We start from the raw sequence: 23,612 nt of genomic DNA on the forward strand, positions 1-23,612 counted from the left end.
TTCAGTGCTTCAACTTCTCAGAACTTCCCTAATAATTAGGGTGGGACCACTGGTCCCTGTAGTCCCATGCATAGCGGTCTCCTTCTCGGCCACTACTTTGCCAATCCTTCCTTCGGGAGCGGCCGTAACTCAGGGAGCCTCCATAATAATATGGATTGCGGCCACCACCAAAACTACCGCCCAGTTGTCCTCTCCTGTAGACCTCTCGACGCCTACGAAATGCCTTCCCTACTGTTATGGTCCGACCCTCCAAATCCTTGCCATTCCAATTCTTCTCTGCCTCTCTGGCGTCTTTTGTGCTGGCAAACGTGACAAAGCCGAACCCTCTTGACTGTTGCGTTTCCCAGTCTCTTACCAACCGCACTTCCACCAGCGGCCCATATCTGTTGAAGACAGAGGTCAGAACTTCTTCCTCTGTTTTGAAGTTCAGTCCCCCTACAAATAACTTGGCACTTTTGTCGCCATTCCGAGCTGGTGTGGCGTTATTTTCCCTGCTGGGCTCTTTACCAACCCTCAGGTTACCATAAACTTGACCCCCGGCCAAATCATTCCCGATAACCACAGATACACCCTCTACAGGAAGCGTGGCTTGTAAACCGACGGTGACCGGTCCTGACACCAAATCGGACTCCAAATGGATGACATGAAGGGGAGCACTAACACCGCCCCCGATCCCCTGTAAACGAACACTATCCCCCGTTGCCGTCTCCTCGGACCATGGCAAAATGCCTTCAAGCATTAAAGATTGATGTGCCCCTGTGTCCCTCAATATCCTAACCGGTCTCCGGTTAGTCGAGGCTCCATCCAGTGACACAAACCCCTCTGAAATAAATGGTTGGTAACCCTTTTGATGGCGATTTCTTACGCTAGCCATCGCATTCGGAGTTGTAATAGTCGGACTCCGCTCTGGGTTGTCCCTTTTCATGAGGTAACAACTGGACATCAAGTGTCCAGGTTTCTTGCAAAACGCGCAAGTAGGCCCGGAGGAAAAACTTGGGGTCTGCCTCGGGCCCCCCGAACTATAAGTTTGTCTTGGGCCCGCATCCCTCTGATTTCGAACCGGTGGGGTATCATAGTTGTCCCCATAATCATCTCGAGGCCGCCGCCATGTATGGTCGTTCTCCGCACCTGCTGTTCCCCACCTCCCCTGCGGAGATCTAGGCGAGGAGTTAGGTTCGTGGACCCCTATTCGGTGGGTTAAGGCATAATCATCTGCCATGGTGGCTGCGTCCCACAACTTTGGTACCTTCTTTTCCTGCAGGTACACTTTGATGTCCTCGTGGACACACTGCTGGAATTCCTCCACCAGGATCAAGTCCCGCAATGTCTCGAAGTCTTTCCCGACTCCTTTTGACTCACACCACCGATCAAACATGTTTTCTTTCACTCTGGCAAACTCCACATGGGTCTCACTCTCCCTCTTCCTGGCATTCCTGAATTTTTGCCTGTAAGCTTCCGGAACCAACTCATAGGCCTTGAGGATGTGCTTCTTCAGTACCTCATACTCTGCACATTGGTCCATTGGTAGCGCCGAATAAATTTCCTGAGCTTTCCCCACCAGCACACTTTGCACGAGTATGGTCCAGGCCTCCTCCGGCCAGTTTAATTGTCGAGCCACTTTCTCGAAGTGTGGAAAAAATTTCGCGACTTCTTTTTCACTGAACGGTGGAACCAGCCTCACATGTCTGCCCACATCCCAGGTTTTCTGGTTAGGTGTCGACCCCGTCAGCAAGGGTGGTGCCTCTCCCCGTTCTCTCATTAACTCCAGCTCCTTGAATTTGATTTCTTGCTGAAGCTCCATGTCACGTTCCTTTAATTCCCTTTCCGCTTTTCTCTCCTCTGCTTTTCTCCCTTCTAACCTTTCCTGGAGTTCTCGTTCGACTCTCCTTTCCTCTGCTTGTTTCTCTTCTCTCCTCGCTTCTGCTTTCCTTTCTTCTTCTGCTAACCTTTCCTGGAGTTCTCGTTCCACTCTCCTTTCCTCTGCTTGTTTCTCTTCTCTCCTCGCTTCTGCTTTCCTTTCTTCTTCTGCTCTTTCCTTTTCTGCTTTCCTTTCTTCTTCTTTTCTTTCCTTTTCTGCTTTCCTTTCTTCTTCTTTTCTTTCCTTTTCTGCTTTCCTTTCTTCTTCTGCTCTTTCCTTTTCTGCTTTCCTTTCTTCTTCTTTAATCCGTTCCTGGCTCCGTAACTGCAACTCCAGTTTCCGGAGCTCAACGTCTTCTGGTTCTTCGGGTAGCCACTCCCAGGCTAACTCGTCCCATTTTCCTAATCCCACCATAGATTGTATCACCGTGGCCTGCAACTCTGCCTTCCTCAAATTAGTTCGGACCTCCAAGTTAAAATGTTTGGCCAATTTCAAGAGGTCCGACTTTAGCAACGCTCGGAACTGTGCCTCACTCGGTGTTACCCCAAAGTTCTGTGCCACAAACGCCATGGTGCCTATCGTTAACACCTGTTAACCTTCACCCAAGACTTTACCCCAATTTCTCAAAAAAAAATTTTTTTTACCAATTAATAATTAATTAATAAATTTTAATTAATAAAAAATATTATTATTTTATTATTTTATACAATTTTAAATCCCGGACGAGCCCCCAATTCTGTTACGTGGTCCTCCCGGTAACTACCTGGTCTTGGTGACCCCCGGACCGTGGGAGGGACCCCGCCAGAAAGATATATGGTTTATACGCTTTCGTAACGCAATCAAGATGAATTCCGGTCAAGAAGAAACCCCACACCAAGGATCCGGAATAATCAATAATATTCTCTGAGCAACCACCAACCATCAACAATGCACAATCAATATTCCAAGGATGTAAACTCATCTACACAAACTCTAAGATGGCCATCTTATATATTCCTCACGTGAGCCCCACTCCTGACTCCCTCCGTGGTCAATGTCTCCCACAATGTCTCTCGTCTCCGCACACGGGCGGTTGAACGAACCCCGGGCGGACGTGCTCCAAACTTGCCGTCTCGTACTGGGGACAGCGGTTGCAGCGCACCTCCTTGCCAAGCAACGGGGCAACCCAGCGCGGCTTCCAACGCGCGCGAGGCTCCAAAGTGCGACCCGTACGCGTCCTTGTAGACGGGGCAAAAACCCAGCGCGGCTTCCGACGCGAGCGAGGCCCAACGTGCGGACCCGTACGCGTCTTTGTAGACGGGGCAAAAACCCAGCGCGGCTTCCGACGCGAGCGAGGCCCAACGTGCGGACCCGTACGCGTCTTTGTAGACGGGGCAAACTGTCCCGGACGCTTGGTTTCGTGCACGAACTCACGGTGACTGGACGTGTCAAAAGGTATTTACCGCCCAGGTAACTCCTCTCGCCAGACGGGTTTCGAAACGGCGCGTTTTCCACGCAGCGCAAGGTCGATTCCACCTTTTGTCGGAGCGGGGCGAGGAAGACGAAAAACCCTTCCTTTTCCTCGTGTCGTTTTCCTTCTCCCTCTCCGGTCACTTCCGTTTCCGGCCACTTCCGTTTCCTGCCACTCTTTCAGAAGGGCTCCTGACCCTCCAACCACAACAACTACACAACAACTTAATATACTACACACGGAAGCAAAGACCTGCATGGTAATTCACATACATTCACATAAATATGTAACAATGGCGTTTGGGTCTTTATGGCGTTTGGGTCTTTATGGTGTTTGGGTCTTTATGGTGTTTGGGTCTTTATGGTGTTTGGGTCTTTATGGTGTTTGGGTCTTCGGGGTCTTTTGGATCTTTGGGTTTTTGGGGGTCTTTGGGGTATTTTGGTTCCTTGGTGTATTTTGGGGTCTTCAGGGTGTTTGGGGTCTTCAGGGTGTTTGGGTCTTCAGGGTGTTTGGGTCTTCAGGGTGTTTGGGTCTTCAGGGTGTTTGGGTCTTCAGGGTGTTTGGGTCTTCAGGGTGTTTGGGTCTTCAGGGTGTTTGGGTCTTCAGGGTGTTTGGGTCTTCAGGGTGTTTGGGTCTTCAGGGTGTTTGGGTCTTCTGGGTGTTTGGGTCTTTGGGGTGTTTGGGTCTTTGGGGTGTTTGGGTCTTTGGGGTGTTTGGGTCTTTGGGGTGTTTGGGTCTTTGGGGTGTTTGGGTCTTTGGTGTGTTTGGGTGTTGGGGTATTTTGGGTCTTCTGGGACTTCGGGGTCTTTGGGGACTTTTGGGTCTTTCGGGTATTTTGGGTCTTCGGGGTGTTTTGGGTCTTCGGGGTGTTTTGGGTCTTCGGGGTGTTTTGGGTCTTCGGGGTGTTTTGGGTCTTCGGGGTGTTTTGGGTCTTCGGGGTGTTTTGGGTCTTCGGGGTGTTTTGGGTCTTCGGGGTGTTTTGGGTCTTCGGGGTGTTTTGGGTCTTCGGGGTGTTTTGGGTCTTCGTGGTGTTTTGGGTCTTCGTGGTGTTTTGGGTCTTCGGGGTGTTTTGGGCCTTCGGGTTGTTTTGGGTCTTCGGGGTGTTTTGGGTCTTCGGGGTGTTTTGGGTCTTCAGGGTGTTTTGGGTCTTCAGGGGCTTTTGGGTTTTCAGAGTCCTTTGGGTGTTTTGGGTCTTGATCAGGGTATTTTTGGTTTTTATGGGTATTTTGGGTCTTCAGGGATCTTGCTGGTCTTGGGGGACTTAAAGGGTCGTCAAAGGTCTGAGGGGTCTCATCAGTTTAAACGTAATTAAGAGTTCACGTTCTGTGTTTTGGGTGTTAATTTTATTTGAAGAAGAATAAGTAAACGTTTTGGTCGCATATCAACATACATAACTATATATGTTTGCTCTTTCTTAATATAAAATTATAATTCACCAAATGTCCGTCTGTCTGTTCGTAGGTACAGTAAAAACTGCTGAACCGATCGCAACGATATTTTGGGTCGATAATCCTGGGATCTCCAGGAGTAAAATAGGCTATTTAGTTTTCCCAATTTCAACTTTAGTCTCCAGCATTCTCAGGTTTGGACTCCCGCATAACATTCGCGTTCGCATAACGTTCATTGTGACGATGTTTTCATTGTGACGATGTTGTTTTCACGGGTGCCGCACAAACGGCTGCACCGATCGATGCACGACTGCACCGATCGGACTCGGTGACCTCTGACAAAGACCTTTTATAAGGACACGGGTTGAATCCCTGCTTGAGAGAATTCCAACCCCCTCGCCACCATCAGGAGTAAAATAGGCTATTTAATCTTACTATAATTCACCAAATCTCCCAACTCCCAATCTCCCAACTCTCTCTTCCTCATATGTGGTGATTTCAATAGTCACCATACTAGTTGGCTGGGTGTGGGTACCTCTCTCACCAGCCATGGCTCCTCAGCAAAGGACTTCTGCAACTCACTGGGACTGACAATCTGTCAATTTCCCGACCCGGATCTCAGTCAACGGAGCATCTTCTTTTCTGGACTTGGTTATGACTAACTTCCTTGAAAATGTCTGCTGCTCTTCTTCTGCTCCAATCGGCTCATCTGATCATGTGCCTGTTAAAGTGCACATCTCTCTGACCATTCTCAAAGAGCCTCCTCAGCATCGAGTCTGGCATTTCACTCAGGCCAACTGGCACGGTCTTCAAGCAGCCATCAATCATCTGGACTGGTCTCCCATCTTGACCGCCTCTGACATCAACTCATCTTGGGAATTCTTCCAAAGTAAATTGCTCTCTCTCATGCACAGATTTATCCCATCTCGTCTTCAGTTGTCATAACCTTCCTCCCGTCCATGGTACACGGAATCTTGTGGTGAGGCTGTTGCCCAGAAACAACTTGCCTTCGTCTATTGGAAAGCAAATCCAACGGAAGGAAATCTCATTTCCTTTCACAAAGCCCGAAACAAGTGTGTGTCCACCCTCAGGAAAGCCAGGAAACAATATCTCTCCGTTCTCAAGACCGAACTCTCTTATCTGTCTCCCTCTTCCAAATCCTGGTGGCATCTGGTCAAATCTGTTTCAGGTGTTTGTTCCCCCTCCATCCCCTCGCTTACCTCAAACGGCTACACAGCTGACTTCGCACGTGAAAAAGCTGAATGCCTCAACTCTGTGTTTGCCTCAAAATCTTGTGTCCCAAACCCATCCCACTCTGTACCCACCGTACCCAGTCGTACCCAGCTGCTCCTGGACTCTGTGTCCTTTCCTCCTGACAAGATGGAAACGTTTCTGTCAACCCTCGACTCTGATTCTGCAACTGGACCTGACGGCATCAGCCCACGGGTCCTAAAATCCTGTTCTTCCACTCTTTCACTCCCTCTCTCTGTTCTCTTCACCCTCTCTTTTGCTCAAGGTCATCTGCCATCTGCTTGGAAATCAGCCAACATCACCGCTTTACACAAAAAAGGTGCAAAAACAGATCCGAGCAACTACAGACCAATCAGCCTTCTCCCAATTATCAGCAAAGTCATGTAATCCATCATTGCTTCGGATATGAAATCTTTCCTCTTCAATGGCTTGATCTCTGATCATCAATTTGGTTTCAGACCAGGTCACTCTACTCTGGACATGCTGCTTCTGCTGTCTCAACAATGGATGGAGGTCCTCAATGCCAAACAGGAAATTAGAGCTGTCTCCCTTGACATATCACGTGCCTTCGATACGGTCTGGCACCCCGCTCTGCTCACCAAACCCTCCTCCTTTGGTATCCATGGAAATCTCCACGCATGGCTGGCGGACTTCCTCTCTAGTCGTAGTCAACGTGTGGCCCTGAATGGATTTCTCCCATCCCCCCTTCCTGTTCTGGCTGGAGTTCCACAAGGTAGTGTTCTGGGCCCTGTGCTTTTATCTGGTCTTCATCAATGATCTCTCTGACTCTCTTGAAAATCCTCTCTATCTCTTTGCTGATGATTCCACTCTCTGCCGCTCCATTCCTCATCCCTCAGATCGGCAGTCTGCAGCCTCCTCACTCTCTGCAGACCTGGACAAAATCACAGACTGAGCAAACAAGTGGAACATGTCTTTCAATCCTGACAAATCTCACACTCTTACGATGTCTCTCCGAAAAGACCGACTAGACAACCCTCCCATCCACTTTCTGAATAATCCTCTCCAAGAAGTTCTGTCACTCAAGATTTTGGGTCTCACTATCTGCCATGATCTTTCCTGGGAAAACCACATTTCAAATCTGGCCTCCAAAGCCGGTCGCCGACTGGGCATCCTCCGTCATGCGAAGTCCTTCCTTGGCACTCCTGACCTCATCACCACATACAAGGCTTTCATCTGCAGCTCAATGGAATACTACTCTCCCCTCTGGGCTGGTGCTCCTGCCTCACACCTAGCTCGTCTTCACGCTGTTGAAACCAAAGTGTTCAGAATCATTGGAATCTCCTGCGATGAAGCTATCTCCGAGGGCCTTTCACTTACTCACCGCAGGCAGGTTGGTGGTCTTTCCGTCTTCTACCGACTCCTCTCCGGCCTTGCTCCCCCAGCTCTCTCTGGGCTCTGTCCCCCAAATATTCCTACAGGTCGCACAAGATCTGCCTGCAACCCTCTTATGGTTATACTGCCAAAATCAAGACTCTCTGCTCATCTTCACTCCTTCATTCCTCTTTTCTCCCGCCTCTGGAACAAACTCCCTCACTCTCTTCAATCCCACTCTTCCCTCCAGGTCTTTAAAACAGCTGTTCACCACCATCTCTTATCTTCCCCCATCCAAAACCTTGATCTTTTCTACCCCTGCTAATTTCACCCCAAATCCACTTTTTTGAAATACCAACTGCTTTCCTGGAAGTCCTTGGTGTCTTTGTGTTTTATACTTCTCCCACCCCCCCCCCCCCCTTTCCCACGCCTCCTCCCCCCAAGCCCTCTCGCTCCCACACTTCTCCCTGCTCTCAAATGTTGTGGTTGTGTGCTTCCCCTTCTCTCCCCATCTTGTCTACCGCTCCCCTTTTTATATCCTTTGTTTGTCTGTTTGATTTGCTTGTGTGATAAATGTTAGCTCTTTCACGAGCCTCGATTCTGTATACAAAAAAAAAAAAATGTCCGTCCGTCTGTCTGTCTGTCTGTCCATTCGAAGGTACCGTAAAAACTGCTGAACCGATCGCAACAATATTTTGGGTGGGTAATCCTGGAATCTCCAGGAGTAAAATAGGCTATTTAGTTTTCCCAATTTCAGCTTTGGTCTCCAGCATTCTCAGGTTTGGACTCCCGCATAACATTCGCGTTCGCATAACGTTCATTGTGACGATGTTTTCATTGTGACGATGTTGTTTTCCCGGGTGCCGCAAAAACGCCTGCACCGATCGGACTCTGTGACCTCGGACAAAGACCTTTTATAAGGACACTGGTTGAATCCCTGCTTGAGAGATTTCCATCCCCCTCCCCGCCATCACGGCCGTCTCTCCAACTTACAATCCCACGAGATATGCGGAAAGGACAACCCAAATCCAATATAAACATCATTAAACATTATTCGTATATAAACATCATTAAAAATAAATAATGACCTCGGCCAAAGTTCAAACGACATTTTATCTCTACATGAGAGAATTCCACATAGCTATTTGGGTGGTGTATAAGCTAACGGATCGCTGTCTCCATCGATCTTGCCAAGGCCGTAACAGCTATCGGCTCAAAATCCGTTTAACTGTTCATTTTGTAGTTTTTACAATGAAGGAAACGTTAACAATGTTGTTAAAAGTTTATTTTGTGATTAATTGGAGTTATGTTGTTTGGAATGAAAAAAGAGATATCGAGTTCAAGTGAATGACGACATGCCATGATGGTTTCTACTTTCTGAACGTGAACTTCGTGGATCGCCATACGCAGATTCGCCACGGTCCCACGATCAATGTTTCTATATGTGAACGTACCCGTTTGTTTGCGAACGGGTCCGTTTTTCATGGAAGTCCTTCACGAACTTGCTGTCCATGTCTGACGTGCGACTGAAGGTGCTACAGGAATGTGGAATTTATTGGTTTCATGCTTTCGCATTCGCCGTATCTGCATTGCCCGTTTGCTTCTGGCCTCCCACCCGTGCGTCGCACGGGTATCTCACTAGTTATAATAAGATGCAGATATGACTGCTGGTTGAACAACGCATAAAAAAGTAAGGATCAATGACTGAGGTGGTGGGCAGATAACGCCGCCCAAACCATAACGTGGTGAATGGTCTTGCACTTCTTCAACATAATGTGGATTAGCATCACTTCAAAAGTAAACATTGCTGGAGATGAACTGAGATAAGCAGCACACTCCTCAATAAACATAACCTTTGACCTTTTAGGAATTGCATTGAATTGCTGCAGCAGTCTGTCACGAGCTGTCAACCTGTTTTCATGATCTGCATCTGACGATTCACAAATTACAGTTGGTTTATATGGTTTCATGTGAAGTTCTTCTTTAATTATGCGACCGTAATGATGAATACAAAACATCCAACTCTGCAGAACGTTTATTTCTGTAATGATTTTTTAATGAGATCTGAGAAAGGATGTTTTAATGTTTTGAATTCCAAATATTTTTCTTTTGATCGTCCACTGCGCTTGTTGTCGAGTACACCTCCAGTCTGAAATGCCTTTTTCCCCCAAAGATGAAGACTTGATTTTGATGGAGCTGGCTTTCGTAAATTCTCCACGAAGTCGTCTTGCACCTGTTTCATCATCTTGTTTGTGCTTTTCGTCTCATGGTACCACACCACTGCCACCAGTCTCTCTTCCACTGTAAATGGACTGGTGTCTTATCTTGGTTTAATGCATTCTTTGTATTATCTGAAAAAAAAAGAAAACAGTATAAATACATGCTATAAACAAATCTTGTATAAGCAGCTCGAATCGTGTCCTGGAAGTTATGACTCACCCTGTAGTTCTGAGGGAAGAATAGTGATCAATTTATAATTATACATGCTGTCATTTGTGTGCAATACAGGCTAGATGGTGTATTTTCCACAAATTGGGACAAATTAAGTTGTATTTGAAATTTATTTATTAACTTGATATTTATTCATGTAAGTTAACTTGAAATTGACTTGTGTAACTGCGTTGAATTTGCGTTTACTTGTTTTACCATTTTAATTTGAAAATGGCCAATGCTGTCTTTCCACTTGAGTTATTTTAACACCACCAATGGAGATATATCAACATACCAGATACAGTGCATTCAGAAAGTATTCAGACCCCTTCACTTTTCTCACATTTTGTTATGTTGCAGCCTTATGCTGGAATCGTTTAAATTCATTTTTTCCCTCATCAATCCACACTTAATACCCCATAATGACAAAGAGAAAACAGGATTTTAGAAAGTTTTGCAAGTTTATTAAAAAGAAAAAAACTGAAATATCACATTGACATAGTCACGTGAAAAAGTAAGTATGCCCCATGCAGAGTTTTGACTTTTTCAACATATTTCAACATACAGCTATTTGATCTTCATTTCAACAATATTGACAGATAAAGGTGATATAATATAACAAATATCATGAAACATTTACATTTTGTAGTCCATTGTATAATTTAAATAAACATAAATGCAAATTTCGCATGTGGAAAAAGTAAGTACACCCTTGGCTCTAATCGTTGGTATTGCCCCCTTTGGCAGAAACAACCTCAAGTAGGCGTTTCTTATAACTATCTACCAGTCTCTAACATCGACAGGGAGAAATTTTTGCCCACTCCTCCATGCAGAATTGTTTCAGCTGTGCGATGTTTGAGGGGTTTCTTGAACAAGATTGAACTGTTTGGCCTAAATTCTAAGCGTCATGTCTGGAGGAAACCAGGCACCGCTCATCACCTGCCCAATACCATCCCAACGGTGAAGCATGGTGGTGTCAGCATCATGCTGTGGGGGTGTTTTTCAGCAGCAGGGACTGGGGGACTGGTCAGGGTTGAGGGAACAATGAACGGAGCAAAGTACAGAGATATCCGTAATGAAAACCTGAAACAGAGCACTCAGGACCTCAGACTGGGCCGAAGGTTCACCTTCCAACAGGACAATGACCCTAAGCACACAGCCAAGACATCACAGGAGTGGCTTAGGGACAACTCTGTGAAGGTCCTTGAGTGGCCCAGCCAGAGGCCTGACTTGAACCCAATCGAACATCTCTGGAGAGACCTGAAAATGGCTGTCCACCAACGGTCCCCATCCAACCTGACAGAGCTTGAGAGGATCTGCAGAGAAGAATGGCAGAAAATCCCCAAATTCAGGTGTGCAAAGCTTGTCGCGTCATACCCAAGAAGACTCGAGGCTGTAATCGCTGCCAAAGGTGCTTCAACTAAGTACTGAGTTAAGGGTCTGAATACTTATGTCATTGTCAATGTGATATTTCAGTTTTTCTTTTTAATAAATTTGCAAAACTTTCTAAAATCCTGTTTTCTCTTTGTCATTATGGGGTATTGAGTGTAGATTGATGAGGGAAAAAATGAATTTAAACGATTTCAGCATAAGGCTGCAACATAACAAAATGTGAAAAAAGTGAAGGGGTCTGAATACTTTCTGAATGCACTGTATGTGTTCATATAACACATGTATACATCAAGTTCTCGAAAATATTGTTTTATCAGTCGTGCTGCATCTTGTGGGAATTTGCAAGCTTAAGATGCTGGAGTACATCACATTCACATATTCACATTCATTTGATTGTATAATTTGGCTTTCTAAAGTATTTCCATTTTCAGTGAAGTGTCAAATAATTTGTCCATGAGTTTCCAGCATTTTGTTGTTGTTGTTGTTGTTGTTGTTGTTGTTGCTGCTCTTTCTTTTATTCCTCTTCCTCTTCATACTCCATTTAATGTGTGAAAGTCCAGGGAAGTTTAGCCAGCCCTTGCATTTCTGAAATATTTGGCAATACTTGTAGGAATGAGGTACTAGCAGTCATTGAGCAATCGTTGGATACTGAGCCTATCATTTGGAAGTTGCAACTTTCACAGAAAATACGCAAAAAACAAACAAACCGCGATACCACCCTTCGGATGTTCATTATTTGTAATACTTGTACAATTGTCTCAATTTAAATAAATAACTACAGTACATGGTATTGTCATAGATAACAATCTGGTGACCAGTGATGAATGGGTAACTACAATTTTATCGATCTTCTTTATTATGCAGCACAAGGCTGTGGGGTAGTATCATTAGCCAAGGCTGATACAATCCTTTGTGTAAGATTGAATGTGGTATTGTAATGGGAAACTAAATCGTGCATTGGAGTCATCAGAAGGAACCAGAAAAGTAAAGAGCAAAGATGGAGTCATCAGGAGGAACCTGGATAGGATTCGGATTTCAGCCGCTACTCCTCTACCCTCAAACCCATCCAGGCGCAGCCAAGTGAACCTTCCAGAAAAAATTCTGCACGAATTCACTTCTCCCAAGACTGATAGATAAAGAGAGAAATAAAGAGGAAGCAGGAATTAGAATGAATAGAAAGAAATATGAAAAAGTAGAAAGAAATGTGAAAGGAACAAAGATGTTGGGAAGAACCCAGATAGATAGATTTCAGCCGTTCTTCTTCAGGCAAAAACGCAGCAACAGTTGCAAGCTACCAGAGGTCCATCAGCGAGGAAGCAGAATCCACACAGCATCAGGATACGGTACAATCGTAATGTAATGGAAAACCAAATAGTGCATTGGAGTCATCAGAAGGAACCAGAAGAAGTAAAGTAAAGTATTTGAGGCTATTTATCCAGCATGTGTGCAGATTATTTTGTTTGTACTTTGCATATGCTGCACCATCTGATATTTATCTCGACATAACTTTGTAAGTGTGAGTGGGGGGGGGGGGGGGGGGGGGGGGGAGTGGGGAGGTAAAATTTTGGGTGACGAGATGGAATTTGAAAATGAATGTTACAAAACGAAGAATATTATGCCTTCAATCATACCTGAAAAAAAAATTGGGTCAATAAATGCCAGACAAAATAAATTGTGTAGAATGTGTTGTTCGACAGTTTCATGTAAAAACGACACTTTGTATAATCGTTTCTTCATCTTCTGGGAATATCTAAAAATCTAATTTATGGGACAACTTGTGATTCTTTTATTTTGTGCAAGTCTCCTGTAAAGTGAATTTTTTTTTTGTTTGTATACAAAGTCGAGGCTTCTGTGAGAGCGAACACATTAAACACATGAAAACAGAAACGCACATAAAACGTATAATAAAGGGAGCAGGAGACAAAAGGGGGAGAGAGAGGGCAGAGAGCCTTGATTTTGGCAGTTTCACCAAAGAGGGTTGCTGACATATTGTGCGTTCTGCAGGAATATTTGGGGGACACATCACAGACAGAGCAGGGGAGCTCGGCAGGAGAGGAGTCGGTAGAAGACAGAAAAACCACCAACCTGCCTGCAGTGAGAGAGAGAAAGGCCTTCAGAATCAGCCCCACCGCTGGGAGCCCCACCGCACCACCCCACCGCACCCAATCAGCCCCACCGCACAGGAGACACCAATTATTCCAAAAGCCCCGACCTCCACAGAGTGAAGCCAAGCCAGGCGTGAGGCAGGAGAACCAGCTCAGAGGGGAGAACAGCATCCCATAAAGCCTTGGACGAAAGCTCTGTACGTGGTGAGACGCCCAGCAGCGCCAAGAAAGGAGCCTGCATGACGGAGGATGCCCGTTCGGCGACCAGTCCCGGAGGCCATCCTGGAAATGCGGTCCTCCCAGGAAAGACCACGGCAGACAGTGAGACCCAAAATCTTGAGCGACAGAATTGGTGAATATTAAAAAACAAAATGGCAATACGAGCAGCAACGTGCTTTGTATCCACTCCAGCCCCCTACTAGCAAAGTACTCTACACTATGGCCACCTATTACGAGCAGATTGTTGTTCCTCTGAATTGACTGTTCATTGGGACTGACAGGATGGCCATAGGATCCACTAACCCCGCAAAAACTTTGCCTGTACAGCCTTTTACCTCGGTGACAAATTTGGTTCAAATCGGTCCAGAGGTGTAGGAGTGTATATGTAACAGCTTGGTGCAGACAGACAAATCGACACTAGTAGTTAAAGATAAATTCTTACCTTTTCTCTTTTGGTATGTATCAGATATCAATACTGATTAGAGTATAAAATTGTTTTGTGCAATGCATGATTTACCATCCTTTTAAAAAAAATTACATTTTCAAAGCATTAATTACAAAATGTATGCAGGTCTAACTTTATGAAGATGTCTTGCGTTGTCTAGTCTGTGCACGTGCATGCGTAGGTTTCTTTTCACTTTCACATTACTTTACCTTGCAGTCTTCAAATAACTTGGCTAGAGTCAATAAATTTGTGAATTTTCTTTATGAATTGTGAAGCTCTGCCAAAAGCACTTTAATTGTTTTTTGTGCCATCCTCCCACCTCATATTTCCTTGCCTCATGGCCTAGTTTCTGAAATTTAATTGTTCATGTGCCATGTTTCAATGAAGTGTTGAAATCAGGGATGGAGTGCTCCCATTGATTAATCTATTGCTTCTGCATCCTGTTCTTCACTCAATGCTCTTTCATTCATCATCCATATGTTGTTGTTCGGCAAGGTTGAATTTTTTCCACTTACTTTTTTGAGGCTCATAGCAAAAGGTCAACTGAAATGCTTTGTCAATGAAACAACAATAATGGTAGCAGTAGCAGAAGCAGAAGCAGCAACAAAAATTATAGGGGTAAAACAAAACTGTAGATTAGTATTGGTGTTCGCCCCTACTAATAAGATGCTTGCAGTATTGGTTGGTTCTTAAGTATTGGAAACTACTTATTTTGAAGTTACAAGTCAGAGGTGAGTTGAGACAGAAGTTAGGAAACATGGACGGGGTGGGTACTTCAAGTACCTTAAGTGTTAGGCAACGTAACTTTCCTCTAATTTTCTTAACATGCTGTGTACAGTGGCCTGCGAAGTATTCACTCCTACCAATATTGCCACATTTCGATGAATTACAAATTATGTAGAAACAATTTTTCCAAATTAACTTTATTATTCATAACTGAAGAGATCAAGCTAAACACTGTTATAGTTAAATGAGGTCACATATCAGGAATACCTGCAAAAAACAAGTTCAAATTAAATTTCACTAGTTGTAAAAGTATTCAGCCCCTTCGGTCAGTGCTTGGTGGAAGCACCTTTTGTAGCAATGACTGCTACGAGACTTTTTGGTCGTAGGCCTCTACCAGCTTTGCACTGAGATGCTGAAATCTTTGCCCATTATTCATGTGAAAATTGTCCTTGTTCTGCCAAGTTTGATGGACTGAAATCCTCAAGTCTCGCCATTGATGTTCAATTGGGTTCAAGTCAGGACTTTGACTGGGCCGCTCAGTAACATTTATTTTCTTCTTATTCTGCCACTCCCGCGTGGCTTTAGCTTTGTGCTTCGGATCATTGTCCTGCTGAAATGTGAATCTCTGACCCAGTTGCAGATTCATGGCTGATTCAAGCAGGTTTTCATTAATGATTCTCCTGTAATTTAAACCTTCCTTTTGTCCCTTCTGTATTGACAAGCTTGGCAGTCCTTGCTGACAAAAAGCAACCCCATAACATGATGCTGCCACCACCATGCTTGACACTCGGGATGGTGTTGACTGGGTGATGTGCAATGTTAGGTTTGCATCAGATGTAAAGCTTTGAATTTAGAACAAAAAGTTAAATTTTTGTCTCGTCTGGCCACAAAACATTGCTCCACATGCCTGCTGTATCATTAAGATGCTTTTTCACTCACTCCATTCAAGCTTTTAGATGCATTGTTTTCAGTAATGGCTTCTTTCTTGACACCTGTCCATCGAGGCCAGCTTTGTAAAGAGAATGGTATATTGTTGATTAATGAACACTGACCCCCATCTCAGACATAGAGCCTTGCAGATCTTTCAAATTCAAATTGTTGGATTTACAGTGATATCCCGAACCAGTTTCCTGCTTGCCTGGCTGCTGAGTTTGTATGGGTGACCTGATCTGGTTAGCGTCTACGTGGTATGATATGGCTTCCACTTCTTAATGATGGATTTCACCATAAGCGAAGGGATAATGAGCATCTGAAGTCTTCTTATAACCCTCTCCTGAACGGTGCTTCTCCACCACTTTATGTCTGACTTCTTTGGAAAGTTCCTTGGTCTTCATGTTTGTCTTGTTGGTTGGCCAAGTCAAGTGAGTTGCACCTTAAAACTTCTTAAATAAGCTGGGTAGCTGAATTTTAAAGTTAAACCACTGATTACATACATATGAAACCTATTACACTTGTATTGTAATCTTTTAAACAAATAATTTGCTCCTGAAGTGATTTAGGGTTAATTAGGCAAAGGGTTTGAATACTTATGGAACTGATAATCATCTGGTTTTCTCTGTTAATCTGACTTATTCACATTTTAGCTGCATTTTTAGCTTCATCACTTTGGAGAGTCTTTACAAACTACTATGTATTAAGTTTGATTTGAAAGTATCATGAAATAAGCTCAGGTGGCATCAAAATATGAAAACTATGGAGGGGGGTGAATACTTTTTCAGGTCACTGGAATCATGTGTTCTTCTTTGTATTCACATGTATGTGTGCAGCTCGGTGTATGATGGATCAGAACATCAGCATTTTCTTGACAAACTGGAAACGCGAATCAAGGGCCATGACCGTGAGATCGAGAAGATGTGCAACTTCCACTACCAGGGCTTTGTTGACTCTATCACTGAACTCCTCAAAGTGCGTGGAGAGGCTGAGAAAGTCAAGGTGAAACATTTAATGAACAAGATTTTTCTTTATTTTTCTTTTGTTCATTCATACAGTCGTGGCCAAATATATTGGCACTCTTGCACTTTTTTCATATAATGCACCATTTCTTCCAGAAAATTGTTGAAATTAAAAAATATTTTGAAATCCACATATGTATTTCTTTGGTCTGCAGTGGAACAAAACAAAAAAATCTGAAAAGATTACTAAATCTTGGCTTATTCCACACAGAAATCCGAAAATGGCCTGGACAATATCATTGGCACCTTTCAGAAATTGTTAGAAATAATTAATATTTCAAGCAGGTGATTCTCCTTTACTTTGGAATTCAACTCAGCTGTGGTGAGTTGCAGGTGCCTGCAATATAAAAATCACTCATTCAACCAGTTTGAATGGAGAAAAGGACTCATTCTGCTGTTTTGTGTCACTGTGTGTACCGCAATGAGCATGGAGAAAAGAGAGAAAACAAAATAATTATCTGAGGAGGTCAGACAATATTGTAGCCAAACATGGACAATCTCAAGGCTACAAGTTCATCTCCATAGACCTTGATGTTCCTGTGTCCACCATACGCAATGTTATCAGGAAGTTTAAGGTCCATGGCACTGTAGCCAACCGCCCTGGACGTGGCTGCAAGAGAAAACTTGATCGAATATTTCACCGAAGGATTGTTCGAATGGCCGAGAAAGCACCTCGATCAACTGCCAAACAGATTCAAGCTGACCTTCAGACTCAAGGTACGACAGTTTCAACTTGCATCATCCGTCACCAACTCAATGAATGGGGGTTCTTTGGTAGGGGACCCAGGATGACCACACTGCTGAGAGAGAGACATAAGAAAGCCGGACTTGAGTTTTCCAAAACACACCTGAACAAGTCAAAATCCTTCCAGGAGAATATCCTATGGACATATAAGACCAAATTGGAGCTTTTTTGTAAAGCACATCATCTCTAGGTTTATAGAAAACAAAATGAAGCCTTCAAAGAAAAGAACACCTTCCCTACAGTCAAACATGGAGGAGGTTCACTGATGTTTTGGTGTTGCTGTGCTGCCTCTGGCACTGGGTGCCTTGAATGTGTGAATGCACTGGGTGTCACTTCAATCCAGTATCAGAAAGCTGGGTCTCCGTCGGATGTCAGTGGGTCTTGCACAGGACAATGACCTCAAACACACTTCAAAAAGCACCCAGGAATGGTTGAAGACAAAACGCTGGACTGTTTTCAAGTGGCCAGCAATGAGTCCAGATCTAAATCCCATTGAACACCTGTGGGGAGATCTGAAAACAGCAGTTGGGAGAAGGAACCCTTCAAATCTGGGAGAACTGGAGCAGTTTGCACAAGAGGAGTGGGCCAAACTGCCAGTAGATAGGTGTAGGAAGCTCATTCATGGCTATAGGAAGCACTTGATGCAGTTATTTTGTTCAAAGACTGTGCTACCAAATATTAAGTCTAGGGTGTCAATAATTTTGAAAATTCTATTTCTTTTTATTTTCTGATTTAAAAGGATATATTAAGTTCTGAATCAAAATCAAAGGTTCTGTAACATTAACAGTGAAATAAAGAATTGTGGAGGTCAAATAATTTTGTCAATTTAAACTTATTTTAGAGACAATTGTGAGTTATTTGAAAAAAGTGCAAGCGTGCCAACTGTATATATATATGGTTCATTTATATGTCTTTATATATATATATATATATATATATATATATATATATATATATATATATATATATATATATATATAAAGACAAGGTCTAAATCTTGCGCTGAGACTGGTTCATGGTACTGTAAGTAAAAATAAACTTTTATTTTGGATCTAAAATAAAATAGTAGCACAAGGACTGTGATGTGATGTCAGTACGTTTCAAATTATGTAATTTATACTCAACATCTATCTTCATAAGATAATACAGAATACCATTTCATCCTTAAAGCTTAAACTCAGAGCTATTGCAACGGCAACTATTTCTGGGATCAAGATGCACTTTGGGAATCATGCATGATTGAAGCAAAACAAACAGTTCGTTTTCGATAAAGTAACATGTCACTCGTGGAAAAAGATTGAGCTAACCCTTTGGAAAGGTTCACAGTATTTTTTATTTGTAAACACTTTTAATGTAAGTGTAATGATGTGCATTTGTGTTCATATAATTTAAACATTTTCCCTTATGAATTATGAATCGCCGGGAACCAATCGCCCTTTTTTCCCCATTGAAACATTGTCCCGAAATTCGCGGATTCGACATGTGCGGCATTATTCAGGAGTGTATTCCCCACGAATGTAGGGCTCCGACAGTAGTATGATTCCCATGGTTCTGATTTTCATTTAGAAACAGAACAATTATGGTTAACTATTTTGAAATTGTCACTTTCATCCCAATGGTGAAAATTTTCTTTCAAAGATTAGTTAAATCACAGATTTTGCGCTAGCAACGACAGGTTAAAAGTGCCCGACTAGAATTTCCGAGTCATTGAAAACACACACACAACCACAACACTTGCAAAAAAGGCCTCGTTTATCAATCGTACATTATTTTCAAGTCCCGTATTGCTAATATATTGTTACTGATCGCGGACAGATGTTATATTGACCGAGCGGTTGGTATTACCACGACCGTTACAGGATCCCCGACTCACCCGATTCCACCCAAACGTTGGCCGGATCGCACCGCAGCTGCTCAATGAGGGAAAAGACAAAAACGACGAATGCAAAGAGGAAAACGAAGGCAAAGAAAGGCTTGGAAATACTACTGAATTTATTGACTATTTACACACAAGCAAAAAGAAAGCAGTCACGTTTATTTACAAGCACTTAAGACGCAGGTGACACAAGGAAAATACTAGCTTACCTACAGACTTAATTAAATACCCAGGGACAGAACAAACAAAACAAACTCACGTACACAAGAAGGATGGAAAGGCAGGAGGTGGATGGCTGGAGGGAGAGGGAGGTCCAAGGGGGTCCCGCAGCACAACCGGCGCGTTTAGCAGCCGCCGTTCAGGCCCCACGCTGCTGTTTTGGCTGCTGTGGCCTCCGCTGCTTTCCCAGGACTTGTCTGACGCGTCTGGTCCAAACCCTCAACTCTTTCTTGGTTCACTCACTCCTCACCACCGACTCCTCACCGCAACCAACGCAACCACTGACCGCCACCACCGACTCCTCACCGCAACCAACTGACCACCGACTCCACTGACTGACTCTTCACGACTCTCTCTCTTGGTGACCAACTCTCTCTGGCAACCGACTCACTTGCTTCCTGCGTGCGCGCCTTTATAACGCCTCCAGCGATTAAGCCGCCGGCCTTTTGGACACGCCCATCGGGGTGCTCACCTCGGCCCTGGTTGGTCGCGCGACCCTCGGGCTCCGCCCTTGATGACGACGGGTGGCCACGCCCCTCTTCCCCTCTATGACGAGGTGGAGACACGCCTTTCTTCCCGACTCGAGCACATGGTCAATGGTGGTTTTTGGAGGGGAGGTAATTCGGCAATCGAGGCCCGGCAATGACGGAAGGGGATGTAAAAGGAAATGGAGATTTTGGGGATGGGAAGGAAAGGGAGATTTTGGGGATGGGAAGGAAAGGGGATCTATTCTCTTTCACTGGTGCAATGGAGTACTTCAATTAATGGGAGACACAGCCTTACCCTAAAACACAGAATAAGAGATAACTATCAACAGGGGTATTCTATTATTTGGCTGATGTGTATGCTTGTGGACTAATTATGGGATGCCCTTTCACCTTTACACAGCTCCGGAGGTAGGGGGCGCAGAATAAACAATAATAATAATAGTACAGCACACAATCAAAAAATATACAGTCCTCATCTCCGCAACACTGCACCCTCCTCCTCTTAGGCACGTACCGGGCCTACAACTTTTATTTTTAGTGTGACACGTAGGTGTAGTTCCCTCTACTTTTAACCTGACCCTGAGTGCGACAGTTTTAAAACATAAATAAATGTGTTCCGCTGCTCCATTGCACCCTGCCTAACAGACTTACGCCCACAGTTAACCGAATTGCGGAATGGTCTTCAAACTATACACTGACGGTGGGAAGCATTATTTACAATGACGCTATTTTTATTTACAAGACTAACCCAGGACCTGTAATTGTTCTTTCTGGGGGGGGAGACAGTCTGCTCTGCATCAATGCACCATGAAAGCACCCAAAACCGCACCAATACACACCCAAGCACCAATCGGTGCAGTCACCATTGTTCATCAATGTTCAACAATAAAATAAATTCAACAACCCCTAACCCTGCAGGTGGTCTCTTGCTCTTCGGCTCCCTCTGCTGGTTATTATTATTTCTTCCAGTTGTTGTCTTTTCCTTCATTTTCTTACTGGCGGCCTATTTGAACTGAAAAATGCACCCAATGTGTCCTTTTTATTTGATTTTATTTATAGCCCACAGGGCCGACTAGTGTGGTTCACCTGTGGGGCATCGGTGCCCTGTGGCCAAGGTCCGCCAGCAAGATTTCGGGCCCTCATGGCCGGTTCCAGCAGAGGGGCCATGCCCCAACCCATGGGGTCCATAAGTGGTGCTCGGCCACAGACATGTGGTCCATAATGTGGTGCATCGATGCAGACAGCTGGTTCTGGGAATTTCGGGCGCACAATGGCCGACCCACGCACGCTCCCCTCGGCACCCAGTGGCGCACAGGTCATGTGGGAGACAAAAGGGGAAAGACAATTGAGCGAGGGGTAAGGTCACAAGGGTACACATCAATAAGGCAATGCAAGGCGAAATGCGTACGGAGGGCGAAGTGAGAAAGCTCGTCCCTACCGTACGTCACCCCCCTGTCACCTACACTACCCTTGCCCTTACCCCATATTTACAAAATCTACCCATTTACAAATTCGTCACTACTGTCACGTCTTCCCCATATTTCTCCTATACCAAATTCGTCGCCACAATCCCTCTACTTCAAAATTTGCCATCACCAAATTCATCGGGCCCCATCATCAATCCTCATAAGGAGGCAGAGATGGAACATCAAAGCACAATGTCACACCCACGTCATGATGCGTCTCACAATCCAAACAGTTGCATCATAAAAAATAATCAAAACATGGCATGGTGTGGAGTACCTGTCACCTCAGGTGAGTGGATGCAGATGGTGTGAGGAGACTTCATCCTAACTACTTTCTAAATGACTTTAACACACTTTACACTACCCGGGGTCTCTCCCTGCCAATCCATTGGCCACTTACACTATGGGTTCTAAAAACCAATTCCCATTGACCAAACTGTGGTGCTTCTCAATTTGGGGTCTCACTCCCCCGATTCATCTCCCGGTGCCTTCGCACAATTTCTGGGCTGCGACGTGTAGCTCTCCCAGCAGGTCTACCCACCTGCACACCTCCACCACTGCAGTTGCCACCCAAGCTTACCTAGCTCCTCACCCTAACCTAACTAACTGGGGAAGGCCCTCTCCTGGCTCTGTCACCCCACTGGTGCCCTCTGGCACTGGGCTACCCGGGTCCGTCCTCCGGATCCTCGGGCCCCATCCACAACAACTACTACCGGCTCCCAGAGCCCACCTGCGGCCTCACCTGGCCGACATCCTCACAGTGGTGGAGCGCCCAACCAACTACACACACGAACAGGCTACACGCCCAGCCATTCCACAACACTAATGCACCCATCCAAAGACCATTCTTTCACCCGCACCACAGATGCCAATATCCAACCACAATTTACCTGTACCCTCTACCTAACACTTACACTACCCGCCCCGGGTATCCGTGATGGGGGTCCACTCTTCCCCCATTCACACCTTCGCACCATCCACTCCACTCCACAATTTCCACCATACTCACTCCACGACCATCCATTCCAATACTCCATACCATTTATTCCATACACCTGTCCTACATTCACCTGTCGTTGCACACCTGTGCAATCATACCTGGTGCCACCTGCACCCTCCTCCTCTTCCTGGACCATTTGGTCAATACAACACGCAATCACCACTACTCCCTCATACACTGCTCCATACACCTGTTCAGTTGCACACCTGTGCAATCACACCTGTTCAATCCTCACACACACGGCATCATCTCAGCTAACTACTCCCCTCTGAAACTTGCGCTTCCCAGTCGCCCCTTTAAACTATTGCGCTCCCACGTCATTATCATCCACTCTACTCTACCTGCGTCCCCACTACAGGTATCAGTCACTAACTAACCTTAACGTTACCTAATGTCATCTTCGCTAGATCCCTATCAATATAACCTAACCCACCCGGGCTAGTTTTCACTGCCATACACCCCATAAGCTATAGCGCATTTGCCCCACTATCTGTGAGGGATGGTGGATTTGCCATCCCACCACATCGGGGAGGTCCTACTATCAATTTGGCACACCAAATTTCAGCCAATCAAAAATTTTGCCAATCATCTGCCAATCACCGTACCAATCATCAAATTTCGCCTTTTCTAATTTTGAGTCCAAACCACTATCCTCATCACCCGTCTACTTATTACATCCTCTCGGTGCGCCAATTCACGTCTACAGCCCGGCTTCGTACAGCCGAGCAATGAACGCGGGTCGTTTTGTGCCAGCGGCTGGATACGTCCCGCATTCGGGGCAGGGACGGGGGCTTACCCGGGCCGAGATCCCACGCACCACCTCGGCGTGGAGCCATCCAATGTCCCGATCTCGACCTGCCGGCACGTCTCAATAGAAAGTGGTCGCCATGACGACCCTTCCTATCGGGCTGCCCGCTCCGCCTAGTGGAGCCCGGACGCGGCCGTTCCAAGCGAGGCACAGCGTGGATCGCATACGGCGGTTCTTTCGAAACCGCCGTGGTTCGGATCCCCGCTGGTCCTCGCGGCACGCGAAGCTGCCCGACGCGCACCGAGGGCCCGATTCGGCTATAAGTCGTTCTAATCTCTAACCCGGTTACCGTCGATGCTTCACCTGCACGCTTACATGCATACGCTACCCCTTTCTTGCTCATACCTCCAGCTGTTCCCATGCTCCTCGTACCTTTCCTTACACACCTCGGTACACTCATTCCGCCCCCAGACTTGGTCACACACCTGACCACCGAACACCTTGGCACACATTCGTCGCTCG

The 23,612-nt window shown here is 45.2% G+C and overlaps 1 protein-coding gene across 3 annotated transcripts in view; it reads left to right on the forward strand.

The window, feature by feature from the left end:
• The window catches only part of LOC137423036 (exocyst complex component 6B), a 392,907-nt gene that overhangs the window by 8,452 nt on the left and 360,843 nt on the right, over window positions 1-23,612 (forward strand). For 2 of the 3 annotated variants that reach the window (XM_068109815.2, XM_068109816.2), the window contains exon 2: window positions 16,363-16,528. In XM_068109815.2, coding sequence (XP_067965916.2) covers window positions 16,363-16,528 — 166 coding nt within the window. Of the gene's footprint in view, window positions 1-13,105; window positions 13,559-16,362; window positions 16,529-23,612 lie in introns of those variants that run through there. The other variant, XM_068109814.2, reaches the window with a different exon arrangement.

The sequence above is a fragment of the Myxine glutinosa genome, chromosome 3 (assembly GCF_964187855.1).
Source record: "Myxine glutinosa chromosome 3, kmMyxGlut1.1, whole genome shotgun sequence".
Classification (NCBI taxonomy): Eukaryota; Metazoa; Chordata; class Myxini; order Myxiniformes; family Myxinidae; genus Myxine; species Myxine glutinosa.